At 41.8% G+C, this 14,001-nt stretch overlaps 1 protein-coding gene across 3 annotated transcripts in view; it reads left to right on the top strand.

Moving 5' to 3' along the window:
* PALB2 (partner and localizer of BRCA2) overlaps positions 1-14,001 on the top strand; it is an 18,510-nt gene extending 4,509 nt beyond the window's left edge. For all 3 annotated transcript variants that reach the window (XM_075179373.1, XM_075179374.1, XM_075179375.1), the window contains exons 6-14: positions 3,156-4,396; positions 5,296-5,379; positions 6,165-6,329; positions 6,435-6,520; positions 9,096-9,257; positions 9,590-9,706; positions 9,809-9,896; positions 11,229-11,377; positions 12,422-14,001. In XM_075179373.1, coding sequence (XP_075035474.1) covers positions 3,156-4,396; positions 5,296-5,379; positions 6,165-6,329; positions 6,435-6,520; positions 9,096-9,257; positions 9,590-9,706; positions 9,809-9,896; positions 11,229-11,377; positions 12,422-12,677 — 2,348 coding nt within the window. In that variant the 3' untranslated portion in view covers positions 12,678-14,001. The remainder of the gene's footprint in view (positions 1-3,155; positions 4,397-5,295; positions 5,380-6,164; positions 6,330-6,434; positions 6,521-9,095; positions 9,258-9,589; positions 9,707-9,808; positions 9,897-11,228; positions 11,378-12,421) is intronic.

Here is a 14,001-nt window from a genome sequence, read left to right as displayed (position 1 = left end):
AATCCCTATGGCTAATGGCTTGGCCCACAACTGGCTATGGACTAAGCCAATCGTACTTTATTAGTAAATTAAACGCTAACATCACCTGATGCATTGCATGACATTAAAGAATGTTTCTTCCTTTTTGTCAGAAGATTGTAAAAAGTTTCCTCACCTCATCGTAACGGTGGGAGTCCCTCTTCTGAGACCCCCACAGTCTGTATTATAGGGGTCCTGAGAAATAAAATCAGACCCCCGCATAGTTTAATATGCCACTTCTTTAGGACGAGAGCAAGCAGGGAATCTGTAAACTGATATCTTAAATAACTGCACCAAGAGTGTGGTATCATCATAATTATTCTATAAATAAAAGTAGTGTAACAGATACAGTGTTTAAAAGCAGCTGTTACTAGAAAATAGATGCACTTCAGTAATTGTATTAAAAACTTTTGGCTGCTACTCAGTAAGAGGAAGGCCACGTTATTGGAATAAAACAATGATTTTGTGCATTAATGTGTTAAGCGAGAGAAAGAATTAACATATAAAAAATGGAAGTATCCTCACAAGTGGGTATGTTGTCCTTGGAAAGAATGGTTTCTATCTTCACGCACTGTATTAGCGACAGAAACACTAGTACAATGCAGGACATTGACACCAGTTGGCATGAGACAAGTTTACTCACCCTGCAGCTCCCGAACTGTGTGGATGTACAAATCCCAGTCTGTCCCGACAGCCACGGGTGAACACTTAATGCTGAAAATTGTAGTTCCACAACAGATATTAGATCTCTATAATCTGTTTAAAATATTATAAAATAGACAATCCTTTGGGAATTACTTAATGCGGTCCTTGTTCCAGAAACCTACAATGTATTGAATCTTCCTAATAACATCATCATCATCATCAATTTATGTAGCGCTCTACAATTGGGAACAAACATTAATAAAACAATACTGGGTAATACATACAGACAGAGAGGTAAGAGGGCCCTGGTTACAAGCTTGCAAGCTATGGGACAATAGGAGTTTGAAACACAAGGGCACGTGCTACATCATATTGCACATTGGTCCAGCTAGAATGCAAAGGTAAAAGTACAGAGTGGGCTGTGTGATCAGTCACACAGCAATGTTGGTCAGAGGGTTGTTGTCTTGTGTTAGCTGTGTAGAGTGTGGTAAAAGGGTAACCTAGGGAGATTAAGAGGGTGGTTGAGGAATATCATAAGCTTGTCTGAAGAGGTGGGTTATCAGAGAACGCTTGAAGGTTTGAAGACTAGAGGAAAGTCTTATTGTGCGAGGGAGGGAATTCCACAAAGTGGGTGCAGCCCGAAAAAAATCCTCTAACCAGAAATGGGAGGATGTGATGAGAGTGGAAGAGAGACGCAGATCTTGTGCAGAACGGAGGTGTCGAGTAGGGAGATATTTTGAGACAAGTGAGGAGATGTATGTCGGTGCAATTTTGTTGATGGCCTTGTATGTTAGTAGAATAATTTTAGATTGAATTTGTTGAAAAAGAGGCAGCCAACGTAGAGACTGACAGAGTGGCTCAGCAGAGGAATAACGGTTTCCAAGGAAAATCAATCTAGCCGCTGCAACATAGATTGTAGGGGCTCAAGTCTAATTTTGGGAAGACCAGTAAGGAGAGAATTGCAATAGTCGATGCGGGAGATGATGAGTGCATGAATCAAGGTTTTTGCAGTGTCTTGTGTGAAATATGTGCGTATTCTGGAAATGTTCTTTAGATGTATGTAACATTATTTAGATATAGAGTCAATGTGGGGAATAAATGACAGTTGTGAGTCAAGGATTACACCTAGGCAGCGAGCTTGCGGGGTGGCATTTATGGTCATGTTAACAGCAGAAATAGAAATGTCAGGCAGGAAGCTTCCGTTTTTGGGTGGGAATATTATTAATTCACTTTTTGAAAGATTGAGTTTGAGTTGGTGAGAAGACGTCCAAGATGAAATGGCAGAAAGACCGTCAATAACACGAGACAACACAGATGGTAAATGATCAGGAGAGGATAGATAGATTTGTGTATCATCCGTATAGAGATGATACTGAAATCCAAAGGAGCTTATTAGTTTTCCAAGAGAAGTGGTGTAGATAGAGAACAGCAGAGGACCTAGCACTGAGCCTTGTGATACTCCAACTGATAGGGGAAGCGGAGCAGAGGTGGCCCCAGAGAAATTAACACTGAAAGAGCGATTCGATAGGATGAGAACCAGGATAGGACAGTGTCTTCAAATCCTAGGGATTGCAGCCTTTGTATGAGGAGAGAGTGGTCAACGGTGTCAAATGCAACAGAGAGATCCAGGAGAATTAGAAGAGAGTAATGGCCTTCAGTTATTGCTGTGATCAAATCATTGACAACCTTGGTCAGCGCAGTCATTATGGTGTCAGAGTGCTGGGAAGATAACATCACCCATTTAGGCTTATAGCTGTTATCAACATGCCAAATAATGATATTGGTTCAGATCGGATTATTGGGCACCTTGGTTGATTTGGGGCCACAAGTGGCGCAGTATAAGGCCAAATGCACGGTATTGCTGCCTGTCTCACAGCGTGTGTGGTCATATTAGATCAAATGAAGACGATCATCAAAATAAATTTTCATTATACTGTATTCATTTTTAATCATTTATAGATTACAATGTATTTTATTAGGAAGACTGTTTTGTTATGCTGTTTTTGCTCTGTAGTATTGTGCTTAGTGTGTTTTATAATTTCTGAAAATCGGGTTATGATGGGTTCCTAATGCTGTCTGTGAAGCACTTTAGTCGGACACTGCACACTACCCAAAAATGTTGAAATAATAGAAGGAGCGTCAGAATAAAACACTATATATATATATATATATATATATATATATATATATATATATATATATATATAATGATAATGAAGCAAATTTCTCTAATGATATAAATTACTAGTTTCAGTTTTACTTAATTGTACACAATACATTTGTTTTAATATATTGAGGCTGATTCACCGTTTATTTTAAAACACTTCCATCTGGAACCATCAAGTGCAAAAATAGTAGAGAAAATAGTATATCCATTTTTATTTTGCTTTATTTTATTATTTTTTATTATATTTCATGTTGATGGGAGGTTAATATTGATAAAATAGCATTTTTTTTTTATTATTATCTTTTTGGTGTTACTTTTCCTACAGACTCGCCCTTTCCTTTCAGCGGCAGGGTCACCCTGGAACATGTGTCTCGCCATTTAGACATTACCGACTTCCACTTGCCCGATGAAGAGTTTGGCGTTCTGAAACTTGAGAAGCTGAAATCTACCAGTCATCTGGAATCATTTGTTCCTACACCAACCAGAGCCAGGAAGAATCCCAGACGGGCCCATAGGAACGACCGCGCAACACTGGAAGCCGCAGGCAGCTCAGCGGTCCAACATGGAACACTGAGGGTTTGTCCGAGTGCATCAGAACACGACTTGAGGCTTTTATCATTACATGGAGACTGTCTGAATGATGGACAGTCTGTCGATAGCCAAGAAAACATTTCAGACAACAATACCACACTTGTCAATGAGGCATCAAACCTTGGATTGGTAGTGTCTCAGGTTTGTCCTAGTAGTGACCCAATAAATGCACTAAGAATTTCACCTGTGATCTGTGGACCCATGGAATCAAAAGGTGAAACGTGTTATTTTCCTAGTTCCTTTATAAAGCGTCCGTTTCCTCTCGACCAGTCACTTGAAGAAGTCAGTCTTGAGACCCCCAGCAGTTCTGCAGAAGAGGAGAAACTACTGTCAAAAATAATCGATCAAAGTCCAGTTCGCGCCTTAGATCACGCTGAGCGAAAGGTTTTGGTGCTCAACACTGATGTTTTGGAAAAACTCGCACAACCTGAAAGCGTTGGAGATAATCTTCTTGTGTCAAGGACAGATATGGAATCTATTGTAGTTACAAACTGTCCCACAGAGACGAATACACCCACCAACCTTTCTTCTCCAAAATCTCTGGCGTGCAATGTCCTCTTCTCCACTTCAGTGTGTTCCGTCTCTCTAGGTGGCATGAATGAGAGCGAGGTGCCGGATAACTCATCACAGTTTCCTTTCTTGGGGCCAACCCCGGCCGTCTTCTCTTCACCCCAGGCCTGCAACACTCCTAATAATGCATATAGGGAGCAAACAATCTTGAAAACAGAGGGGTTACTTCCCGAAACCTATGGAAAAGATGGACTTGAATATACATCGGTGAATAGCGAGGAGAGAATTGTCGCACTGGTGGAAACTGACGCCAATCACTGCAGTAGAGCATTGCCCCTGTCGGGGGACGTTTCGGTAGTATGTGATTACACCATGGAGGACAAGCAGCGTAATAATGTAGAACCCTGCGGAAAGAAGGGTCTGCAGGAGGTTACCACTGAGGACAAGGCAGATGGAGAGATCCAGGTAAGTGGTTGTTTTATTTTGTCTTTGAATAATAAAGCCACGTGCAGGTTCTGGCATCAGAAGTTTTCCATTTCCTAGACACCTCCATCCTGGCACCCGGTTCTTTGTTTGCTAGATATATTTATATCATTGCTGGACTGAGCTTTCTAAGCCAGGTCATCAATTACAGGAACGATTTCCCTGTTTATACACAAATAAGCAAGGTTTGCAGAGAAGTAAATGGATAACGCCTGCAGCCCAATGTCAAAGACGGAATGGACTGTAATAAAATATTGGTTATGTTTTATCTATGTGCCATAAATAGCCATCTCCAAACCACTGAGCCTACATATAAAAATACTTTTATATTTGTGTATTTATATTTATGGGGAAGAATTTTCTTCTAAAGCATCCTAGACTAACCCTGTCAGAGCCTCACGTGGCTTACAGTACAGTGTAGTGTAGAACGATATTACATATAGTATAATTATCTTGCCATAGTATGGAATATAGATATATATATATATATATATATATATATATATATATATATATATAGTGAATCTTAGGAGTCTATTTTTAAAACTGTAATTTGATTAATTTTAATAGCTAAGCACAAACATAACATTCTTTACAGATGATTCTTATGCCTTACAAATTATTTTGCAAGGTAGAAAAACTGGTTGTGAATTTTAACAATAAATGGGGGGTAAATTTGAGGGTAAGATTGAAGGTGGGTGAATCAGAGGCCTTTATTTTGCTTTAGTTCACAGAATAAAGGGTTGACGGCAATTTTGGGGAAAGTTAAGGGTTTGCTAAGATTTTTTGTCCTCGGAAAGTCCAATTTTTTTTTTCGTTTGTAATATTCATGTTTATTATAAGATTTTGGGCACACATAATTTACTATGTCTTTCTCACAGGAAAATGCAAACAGACTTGATTCTGATAATGTAGAAGAGGGGACGTTAAGGAGTGAACAGCTGCGTCTCATCTCTGTAATTCAGGTCAGTAAATCTGCTCTGTCGCTGGCACACTGCTGTCTTTACCACACTAGACCACAGCGCAGGTATCACCACAAGAAGGATTACTACATATAATTCCTTCTGTCCGGGTGGGATACGGTGACCCTACAGCTGGGTTTTGTACTACAACTCCTGCAAATCTTAACACAGCAACTAAGATTTTGGGGAATATATAGCAAAATTGTTTAACATTTTCAGTTATCTTTCTGGCAACTTTACCTTAACTTAATCTCTGTTGATGAGAAGGCGACCTGCCCGGGGGAAGCTTGTTGGAGGAAATAGTTATCCAATCTTTCACTATAATGTGTGTGTGTTTCATTGGCCACAAAGGTCATATTGCCTTGGGCGTGAGCCCAGAACAATCACACAGTGTCGGCGGACTGGCCATGTGTGTGGTACTTGCCCAACCGTGCCAATAGCGAGTTGTTCGGTGTCGGTGCTGAATGGTTGTATCTGTCCATTTCCATCATCTACGTATGTGGTCAAATTGCACACGGGCCGAAAGGTGTGATCTACCCGTGTGTGGGCCTCATTCTAGGTACAGTAACTTGATCTTGCCAGCAATACCTGTTATATTTACCAAATTCTGTCTGTCCGTTCTGATGAATGCCCATCTCAAACCATGCCCTGTCATGTGACATAATGTGGTCACTAATAAGCCACACCCATGCCTTTCCCTTAAACACTCTGTTAGTTCCGAGTGCACTGATAGCTGTGGGAGCGTTGGAGAGTGTTAGTAATGGGGCACTGTTGGGTTCTGTTTGCAGGACTCCTGCGGGGGAGGATGTGCCGTAGATCTCTGCTCCGTTTGGTGGGAGTTCTCTGGCTGTACAGATCTCTGCATCCTGTCGGCGAGTGAATCCTCAGTCTGCCTCTGGAGACCCCAGGCTGCGGGAAAATGGAAGTGTGCTCATACCTGGAGCTTTACAGAGGTAAAATAACCAATAGAAAAGGAGTAATATTGCCCTGTACAAATGCTGGAGCTGTGTTTTGTGTGTGCAGGGTCAGACACATGACGCTTTGTGTTCTGATTCTAGATGCCAGTTATCCAGATTCTTCCGTTATCCCAAGAGAAGAACATTGTGTGTGTTGCTCTGGGAAATCTAGACATTATGGAAATCTGGTAAGATCAATGACTCGTAGCAATAAGACTGCATTGAGATGAGAGCTACCGTGAGACTACAGTCATGGCCACAAGTATTGGTTTTCACAAAGTTTGCTGCTTCAGTGTTTTTAGACCTTTTTGGCAGATGTTGCTATGGTTACTGAAGTAAAATTACAAACATTTCATAAGTGTCAAAGGCTTTTATTGACAATTACATTAAGTTTATGCAAAGAGTCAATATTTGCAGTGTTGACCCTTCTTTTTGAAGACCTCTGCAATTCACCCTGACATGCTGTCAATCAACTTTGGGCCACATACTGGCTGATGACCGCCCATTCTTACCTAATCAATGCTTGGAGTTTGTCAGAATTTGTGGGTTTTTGTTTGTCCACCGGTCTCTTGAGGATTGACCACAAGTTCTCAATGGGATTTAGTTCTGGGGAGTTTACTGGCAATGGACCCAAAATTTTGATGTTTTGATCCCCGAGCCACTTAGTTATCACTTTTGCCTTATGCCAAGGTGCTCCATCATGCAGGAAAAGGCATTGATCGTCACCAAATTGTTTTGGGATGGTTGGGAGTTGTGCTTGGAGGATGTTTCGGTGCCAATCTTTATTCATGGCTGTGCTCTTAGGCAAAATTGTGAGTCCACTCCCTTGGCTGAGAAGCAACCCCACACATGAATGGTCTCAGGATGCTTTACTGTTGGCATGACACAGAACTGATGGTAGCGCTCACATTTCCTTCTCCGGACAAGCGTTTTTCCAAATGCCCCAAACAATCTGAAAGGAGATTCATCAGAGAAAATGACTTTACCCCAGTCCTCAGCAGTCCAATCCATGTACAGAATATCAGTCTGTCCCTGATGTTTTTCCTGGAGAGAAGTGGCTTCTTTTCTGGCTTTCTTGACACCAGGCCATTCTCCAAAGTCTTCGTCTCACTGTGTGTGCAGATGCACTCACACCTGTCTGCTGCCATTCCTGAGCAAGCTCTGCACTGGTGGTGCCCCGATCCCGCAGCTGAATGAACTTTAGGAGACGGTCCTGGTGCTTGCTGGACGATCTTGGGTGCCCTGAAGCCTTCACAACTTTTGAACCTCTCTCCTTCACTGACCTGATGACAGCTGGTCCTTTTGTGGCAGGGCTGAAATGCAGTGAAAATGTTGTTTTTGGGATAAAGTTCATTGTCATGACAAATAGGGACTTTGAAATTAATTGCAATTCATCTGATCACTCTTCATGACATTGTGGAGTATATGCAAATTGCCATCATAAAAACTGAGGCAGCAGACTTTGTGAAAAATAATATTTGTGTCATTCTCAAAACTTTTGGCCATGACTGTACAATAGCGACACCTGGAGGTTATAGAACACAACTACCCAGCATACTGAGCATAATAACCAATGTTGTAAGGAAAATAAGATGTAACATTTTAACTATATTGTTTGGGTTGGGTTCAATTTTGACCAGTTCTACTTAATCTCTTCCATGATTTCTCCACTTTTCTATCATGATAGCGGCTACAGCTGTTATATTAGCATGGCATAAATCAGTGCGGCTGCACTTGTAACATTCCTGCCTTATGTTAGTGACCACACTGGTCGCGTTGGCGCAGTGTTGCAGTAGTGCGGCTGCCCTGGTCGCGTTGTCGCAGTTTTGCAGTAGTGCGACTGCCCTGGTCGCGTTGGCGCAGTGTTGCAGTAGTGCGGCTGCCCTGGTCGCGTTGCCGCAGTGTTGCAGTAGTGCGGCTGCCCTGGACGCGTCGGCGCAGTGTTGCAGTAGTGCGGCTGCCCTGGTCGCGTTGCCGCAGTGTTGCAGTAGTGCGGCTGCCCTGGACGCGTCGGCGCAGTGTTGCAGTAGTGCGGCTGCCCTGGTCGCGTTGCCGCAGTGTTGCAGTAGTGCGGCTGCCCTGGTCGCGTTGCAGTAGTGCGGCTGCCCTGGTCGCGTTGGCGCAGTGTTGCAGTAGTGCGGCTGCCCTGGACGCGTTGGCGCAGTGTTGCAGTAGTGCGGCTGCCCTGGTCGCGTTGCCGCAGTGTTGCAGTAGTGCGGCTGCCCTGGACGCGTCGGCGCAGTGTTGCAGTAGTGCGGCTGCCCTGATCGCATTGGCGCAGTGTTGCAGTAGTGCGACTGCCCTGGTCGCATTGGCGCAGTGTTGCAGTAGTGCGGCTGCCCTGATCGCATTGGCGCAGTGTTGCAGTAGTGCGGCTGCCCTGATCGCATTGGCGCAGTGTTGCAGTAGTGCGGCTGCCCTGATCGCATTGGCGCAGTGTTGCAGTAGTGCGGCTGCCCTGGGCGCGTTAGCGCAGTGTTGCAGTAGTGCGGCTGCCCTGGTCGCGTTGGCGCAGTGTTGCAGTAGTGCGGCTGCCCTGGTCGCGTTGGCGCAGTGTTGCAGTAGTGCGGCTGCCCTGGTCGCGTTGGCGCAGTGTTGCAGTAGTGCGGCTGCCCTGGTCGCGTTGGCGCTCTATTACAGTATTGCGGCTGCACGTGTTTCATGAGCACAGTATAACATTAGCCGCATCACGGTTTTTCAGCCGTGTTTATTGGTTTCTCTGTTATTTTGGATACACATGTATTGATCTGTCATGTTACACAGGGTGCTGTTTTCGCACCCAGAGAGCCAGAGCTGGGAGAAGCAATTGGTCAAATGTGGGCACACTAAGACTGCCCAGGGACTATCCAGGCATCGGGTGGTTAGCAGCAGCGGAGTGGGAGATGGGCAAGTGGTGGAACTCTGCCAGCTGTCCGAGGGAGGAAGGTAAGGGAGCAACTTTCTCCTAAGATGTATAAAAAAAAAATGCATATTTGCTGCCGTTGGTGTTTTCAATCCAAATCCCATTTAAATTGCAATTTATTTTTTTTATTATTATCATTTTTTATTTATCCATTTTTATTCTTGAAAATTTTTTAAGACCGTCCACACTTACCGAGTCCTCCTGTGAATATGTTTCTCTTTGATCATTGAATTTGGGAATGGGTAACCTGTGACACTGTTGGTGGACTACATTTCCCATGATGCTCAGTCACGATACAATGGAGCCGCAGCTAGGATGCACTAGTTTAGTAAGCTCTGTGTGTCTCTTTCTGCAGTACGCTGTGGTCTCTTGCACTGACAGCCCCCACAGACAGTATTCTGGCCTTCTCTGAAGTGGATGGAGAGAGGGATGCTCTGGTTGGGTCAACTGTGGACAATAATCTGGTTATCTGGTGAGCCTGGTCGTTATACTCTTATAATACATTCAGGCATACAATGCAAGCATCTAATTTATAGTACATTATTTATGTATGATATTGTATCCTGTTTTGCAGGAACTGCGTCACTGGACACCTCCTGAGTACTATTTACATTGGTGATCTCTGCTCGGACGTAGTTTGCCTCAGTGCAGCTTCTGACTCGGTGAGAGCAGCCTCCCATTTATTCCCTGTTGTGTGTGGTGTTTATAACATTTTTTAGATGATTGTGCATTACAACGATTTCATCCAAATCTGTTTGAATTCTGATTAGAATATTTGTTTTCTGATGATAAACATGGCTGCAGCACCCTTTATTGGAATTGCTGACAAGAAGTCTGCTCAGCATAGGAGAATTAGTTTCCCTATCGATCATAACTGTGTGTCTCGTACATTCTGTTCTGATAAACTCCTGAAACTTTTACCTATATGTCCATGATATCTGCTTTTCTATAAAAGACAAATGGTATTTTATGTGTACTAATGACAGAGGTGTAGGGCCTGAGTCATTAAGGAGAGCAAAGCATAAAAAAGGAGTAACATTTGCACTTGGGCAAAACCATGTTGCATTGGAGGGGGAGGTAAATTTAAAATGTTGGGACAGATTTATACTTGGGGTAGGACATGTCCTAGATCAACTTTAAATTTCAGTGTAATAATAAAGCTAACAAGTATTTGTGTGCTAGATGAAAAAACAGCCAGTATTTAACTTATGTGCAAAATAATAAACTAATTTGCACCCCTTAAGTTGTAACATGGTTTGTCCCAGAGAACATTTACCCCTTTTTTGCCTTAATGACTCAGGCCCGTAGTGTCTACTTTTGGACCTTATTACACCTAACCCTCCTGTGCATGTATGATTATGATTATAACGCCCTATCTCTGTGCTGAAGAGCTCCTTCATAGCTTCCTAGAGAATCGAAGAGCACAGTGAGGCGATGGAGTGTGTCCAGATTTCTCAGTGTCCTACTTCAAGGTCATTACATTTTACAAGTCCCTGTGCCAGCAGCTTACAGTGCAAGGGGGAGGGGCTTGTGGGCACTATTTTGGGGACTAGATGTCTGATTGTGGACATCCATCAAGGCATAATGTGCCTGTTCCTACCCACAATTCCTAGATACAGGGCTTATCCTAAACATTTTACATTTGGGGGTTATATTTACTAAACTGCGGGTTTGAAAAAGTGCAGATGTTGCCTATAGCAACCAATCGGATTCTAGCTGTCATTTTGTAGAATGTACTAAATAAATGAAAGCTAGAATCTGATTGGTTGCTATAGGCAACATCTCCACTTTTTCAAACCCGCAGTTTAGTGTCATCAGATTGCAATGGGAAATTTGCAATCAGGTTTTTACTGTAGGCATATGTATTAATCCAAGAGGAGAGAAAAACACATTATTTCAGAAGTGGTACTCCCTTTGTAGTGTAATGTGTTTTAAATTTGAGAAATAGAAGACAAACAGAGTATTAATTATTTTGATGTTTATGACCACGCCAGGGTTTGTTGTTTTTGGTCGTGGGCAGCCTGTTCGACAAACACGGTGAGGCCGCTGGCAGCTGTATATTCCAGCTGATCGCTGCCAATGTTCGGGGGGGAGCCAGCGCTCTCGTTATGTCCTATACCATCCCAGAGAGGCTCAAGAGCAGGTAAGGGTTTAGAAAGGAGAATTATTGTGTCACTGTAAAATTAAACATAGTTGAACCTTGCAGTTTACTATTGGGAAGGAGGGGAGCCCAGAATTGTTTCCATGTAGTGGTTTGTTATGACGCACCTTCTCTCTAGCCTGTCTTAGTCTACAGCGAGCGGTTATCCTGAAAAATGTAAATTTTAGGTTAATGATGAATTCTACAGTATTCCAAAATAGACATTTTTATATTTATATCCCCAATGTTGACTTCGTTACATTAGGATTATTTACTAGAGCATCTCTGTAGTAACCCACAACAATCAATCAACTTTAAATTATTTATTTCAAGTTACACAATTAAAGCAAATACTGAATGTGGGTTATAGCGCCACTTACTGACACGTCTTATTGGAGTTGTTCTCAATTAATGAAGTCTATAAAACAGCATTGAAACATTAAAGGTAAAACTTTCCGACATAATCGCACATGGTTACTTTGTGTACACAAATCATAAATGAGCGTTATTGATTTATGTTACATATAATACCTATTCAGTTATTAACCTTTATTCATACTTCGCCAACATTATACACAGCGCTTTACAGAGAATGGTATTCTCATTTATATCCGTCTCTGCACCATTGGAGTTTAGTCTAAATTCACACGCAGAACATATAAATTTCACACTAATAGTGCCTTGGTTGGAATCAAATCCAGGGCCGGAGAGCAACAATGCTAACCACTGTGCCACCCATTCCTGTTTTTATTAGCCTTTCTATAGTAGCATCTTGTTTATATATGTATTTTTATGCAACAAACTTCACTATGAGGGAATAAAACAAATAGTGATGTCTCCAGTAAACATATATTCTGTATTATGTAAAATCTCCTAATGTGAACCTCCATTATTGGAATAGGTTGTAATATTAAAATATGAAAGGTCCCTAAATAGCATTGGATATATAATGTCATGAATGCTACTGTGTATGTTTTCTTTATTCTTTATTTAATTCTTATAGCTGATAGTGCTGGAGAGTAACTTGATTTATTGGTATGGATTTAGGTATCTAGAAGGAGATGTGAAAAATCAAAGAGCAGCAGCAGTCTTGACCTGTGGAAGAATTGCACTATGGGATTTACCCAGAAGTCATTGCTCTTCCATGCTCCCTCTCAGCTCTGATACACCCTGGTGCCTGGTCCGCTGGGGCCACAGGCCTTCCTGCCTGCTGACTGGACAGAAAGATGGAACCATCTTTGTCTATGAGTATACAGATCATAGTTCTAACAAAACAAGAAATGACCTCGGAGAAGTCGTGTAATGGAAGGAATTTGCTGAGTCTGCCAGAGCAAACTGTCAGCTACGCCCAATGGAATAGACACCGATGACCAGGGAAAGCAATAAAGGCATGAATAATATTTAAAGTGTACCTGTCCCCTACATACAGTGGAGGCAGCCATTTTGTGCACTGGTCCAATAATCGTCAGCCTATCACTTCACTAGAAACTAATGACATCACAGAGGTATCATGCCTTTAGATCCCTGTGCCCGTGCTGTCATTAGTTTCTAGTTAATTAATAGGCTACATTCTCAGAAATATTGGTTCTGCCTCCAACATGGCTGCTTCCACTGTGTATAGGAAACACAGACTTTAATGTTACTGCCAATTAAAATCGGTGCCATAACCAGAAATCTCATTAAGCTGATAGACTATGCAGTGTACACGCTTCCACTAATTGCAGGAAATCTAACGCATCACCCAGCTGAGCGCTTACTGAAAATGCATCAGATGTTACAGTGATCAAACGTTTATAAAACGGCACTTGGTAATACAACACTATTTTAAGTATGTTGCCTTAAACCCAGTTAAGGCCTAAATATTATTATATATTAAAGGACAACCAGCCCTAAAATGTAAAACAAAAACAAGTACTGCTGCTTGTAGCAATGAAAAAATAACTATATGTACATGATGCCGAAACGTTATACATATATTTTTGAAAGAGCTGCTATGCGGAAGTATGTTTTCCTGTGAACATTCTGCTTTTTTCTATATGTATATTACCTATTTAAAGCAACAGCAGGGAACCACTTTAAAAGAGATCTTGACCCAAAACGGATATCTTGCATGTATGTGGGGCAGCTATGTAAGAAACAACAAAAAAACAACCCAAAATGATGTCCTTGCCTCCCAAGCTCTCAATATTGGTGATGACTTTTATAGATGTGATGCCTGTTCATATTGCACCATCGTTATTAAAACAAAAAAACAAAAACAAAAACCAATATTTAGAAGACATTTGTTTACACCATTTTTCCACAGCACTTCTCAGAGAACAGTGGACAATATTTTATTGACTCGCTTGTTAAAAAATTTGATAAAGATCACCTGACACCTCTGCTTAGTCATCTTTTGTGTGCAGGGTATTAAAGGCATGACGTGCTTAAATTCTGGGATATTTGTACAGGTAATGTAAACGGAAAACTGTGAAAGTTGGGGTAAAAAGCAACATTTACAATTTTTTTTATTCTAGGACCAGAGCACAGGAAAACTTTTGGAACTTGAAGCAATTAGTCTACATTGCTAAAGGGTGCAATTTTGTTTTGTTTACTGTATCTGTAACATCAAAAAATGTTTACTTGTT

This window comes from Mixophyes fleayi, chromosome 7, assembly GCF_038048845.1.
Source record: "Mixophyes fleayi isolate aMixFle1 chromosome 7, aMixFle1.hap1, whole genome shotgun sequence".
NCBI lineage: Eukaryota > Metazoa > Chordata > Amphibia > Anura > Limnodynastidae > Mixophyes > Mixophyes fleayi.
This window is presented reverse-complemented; position numbering and strand designations above follow the sequence as displayed.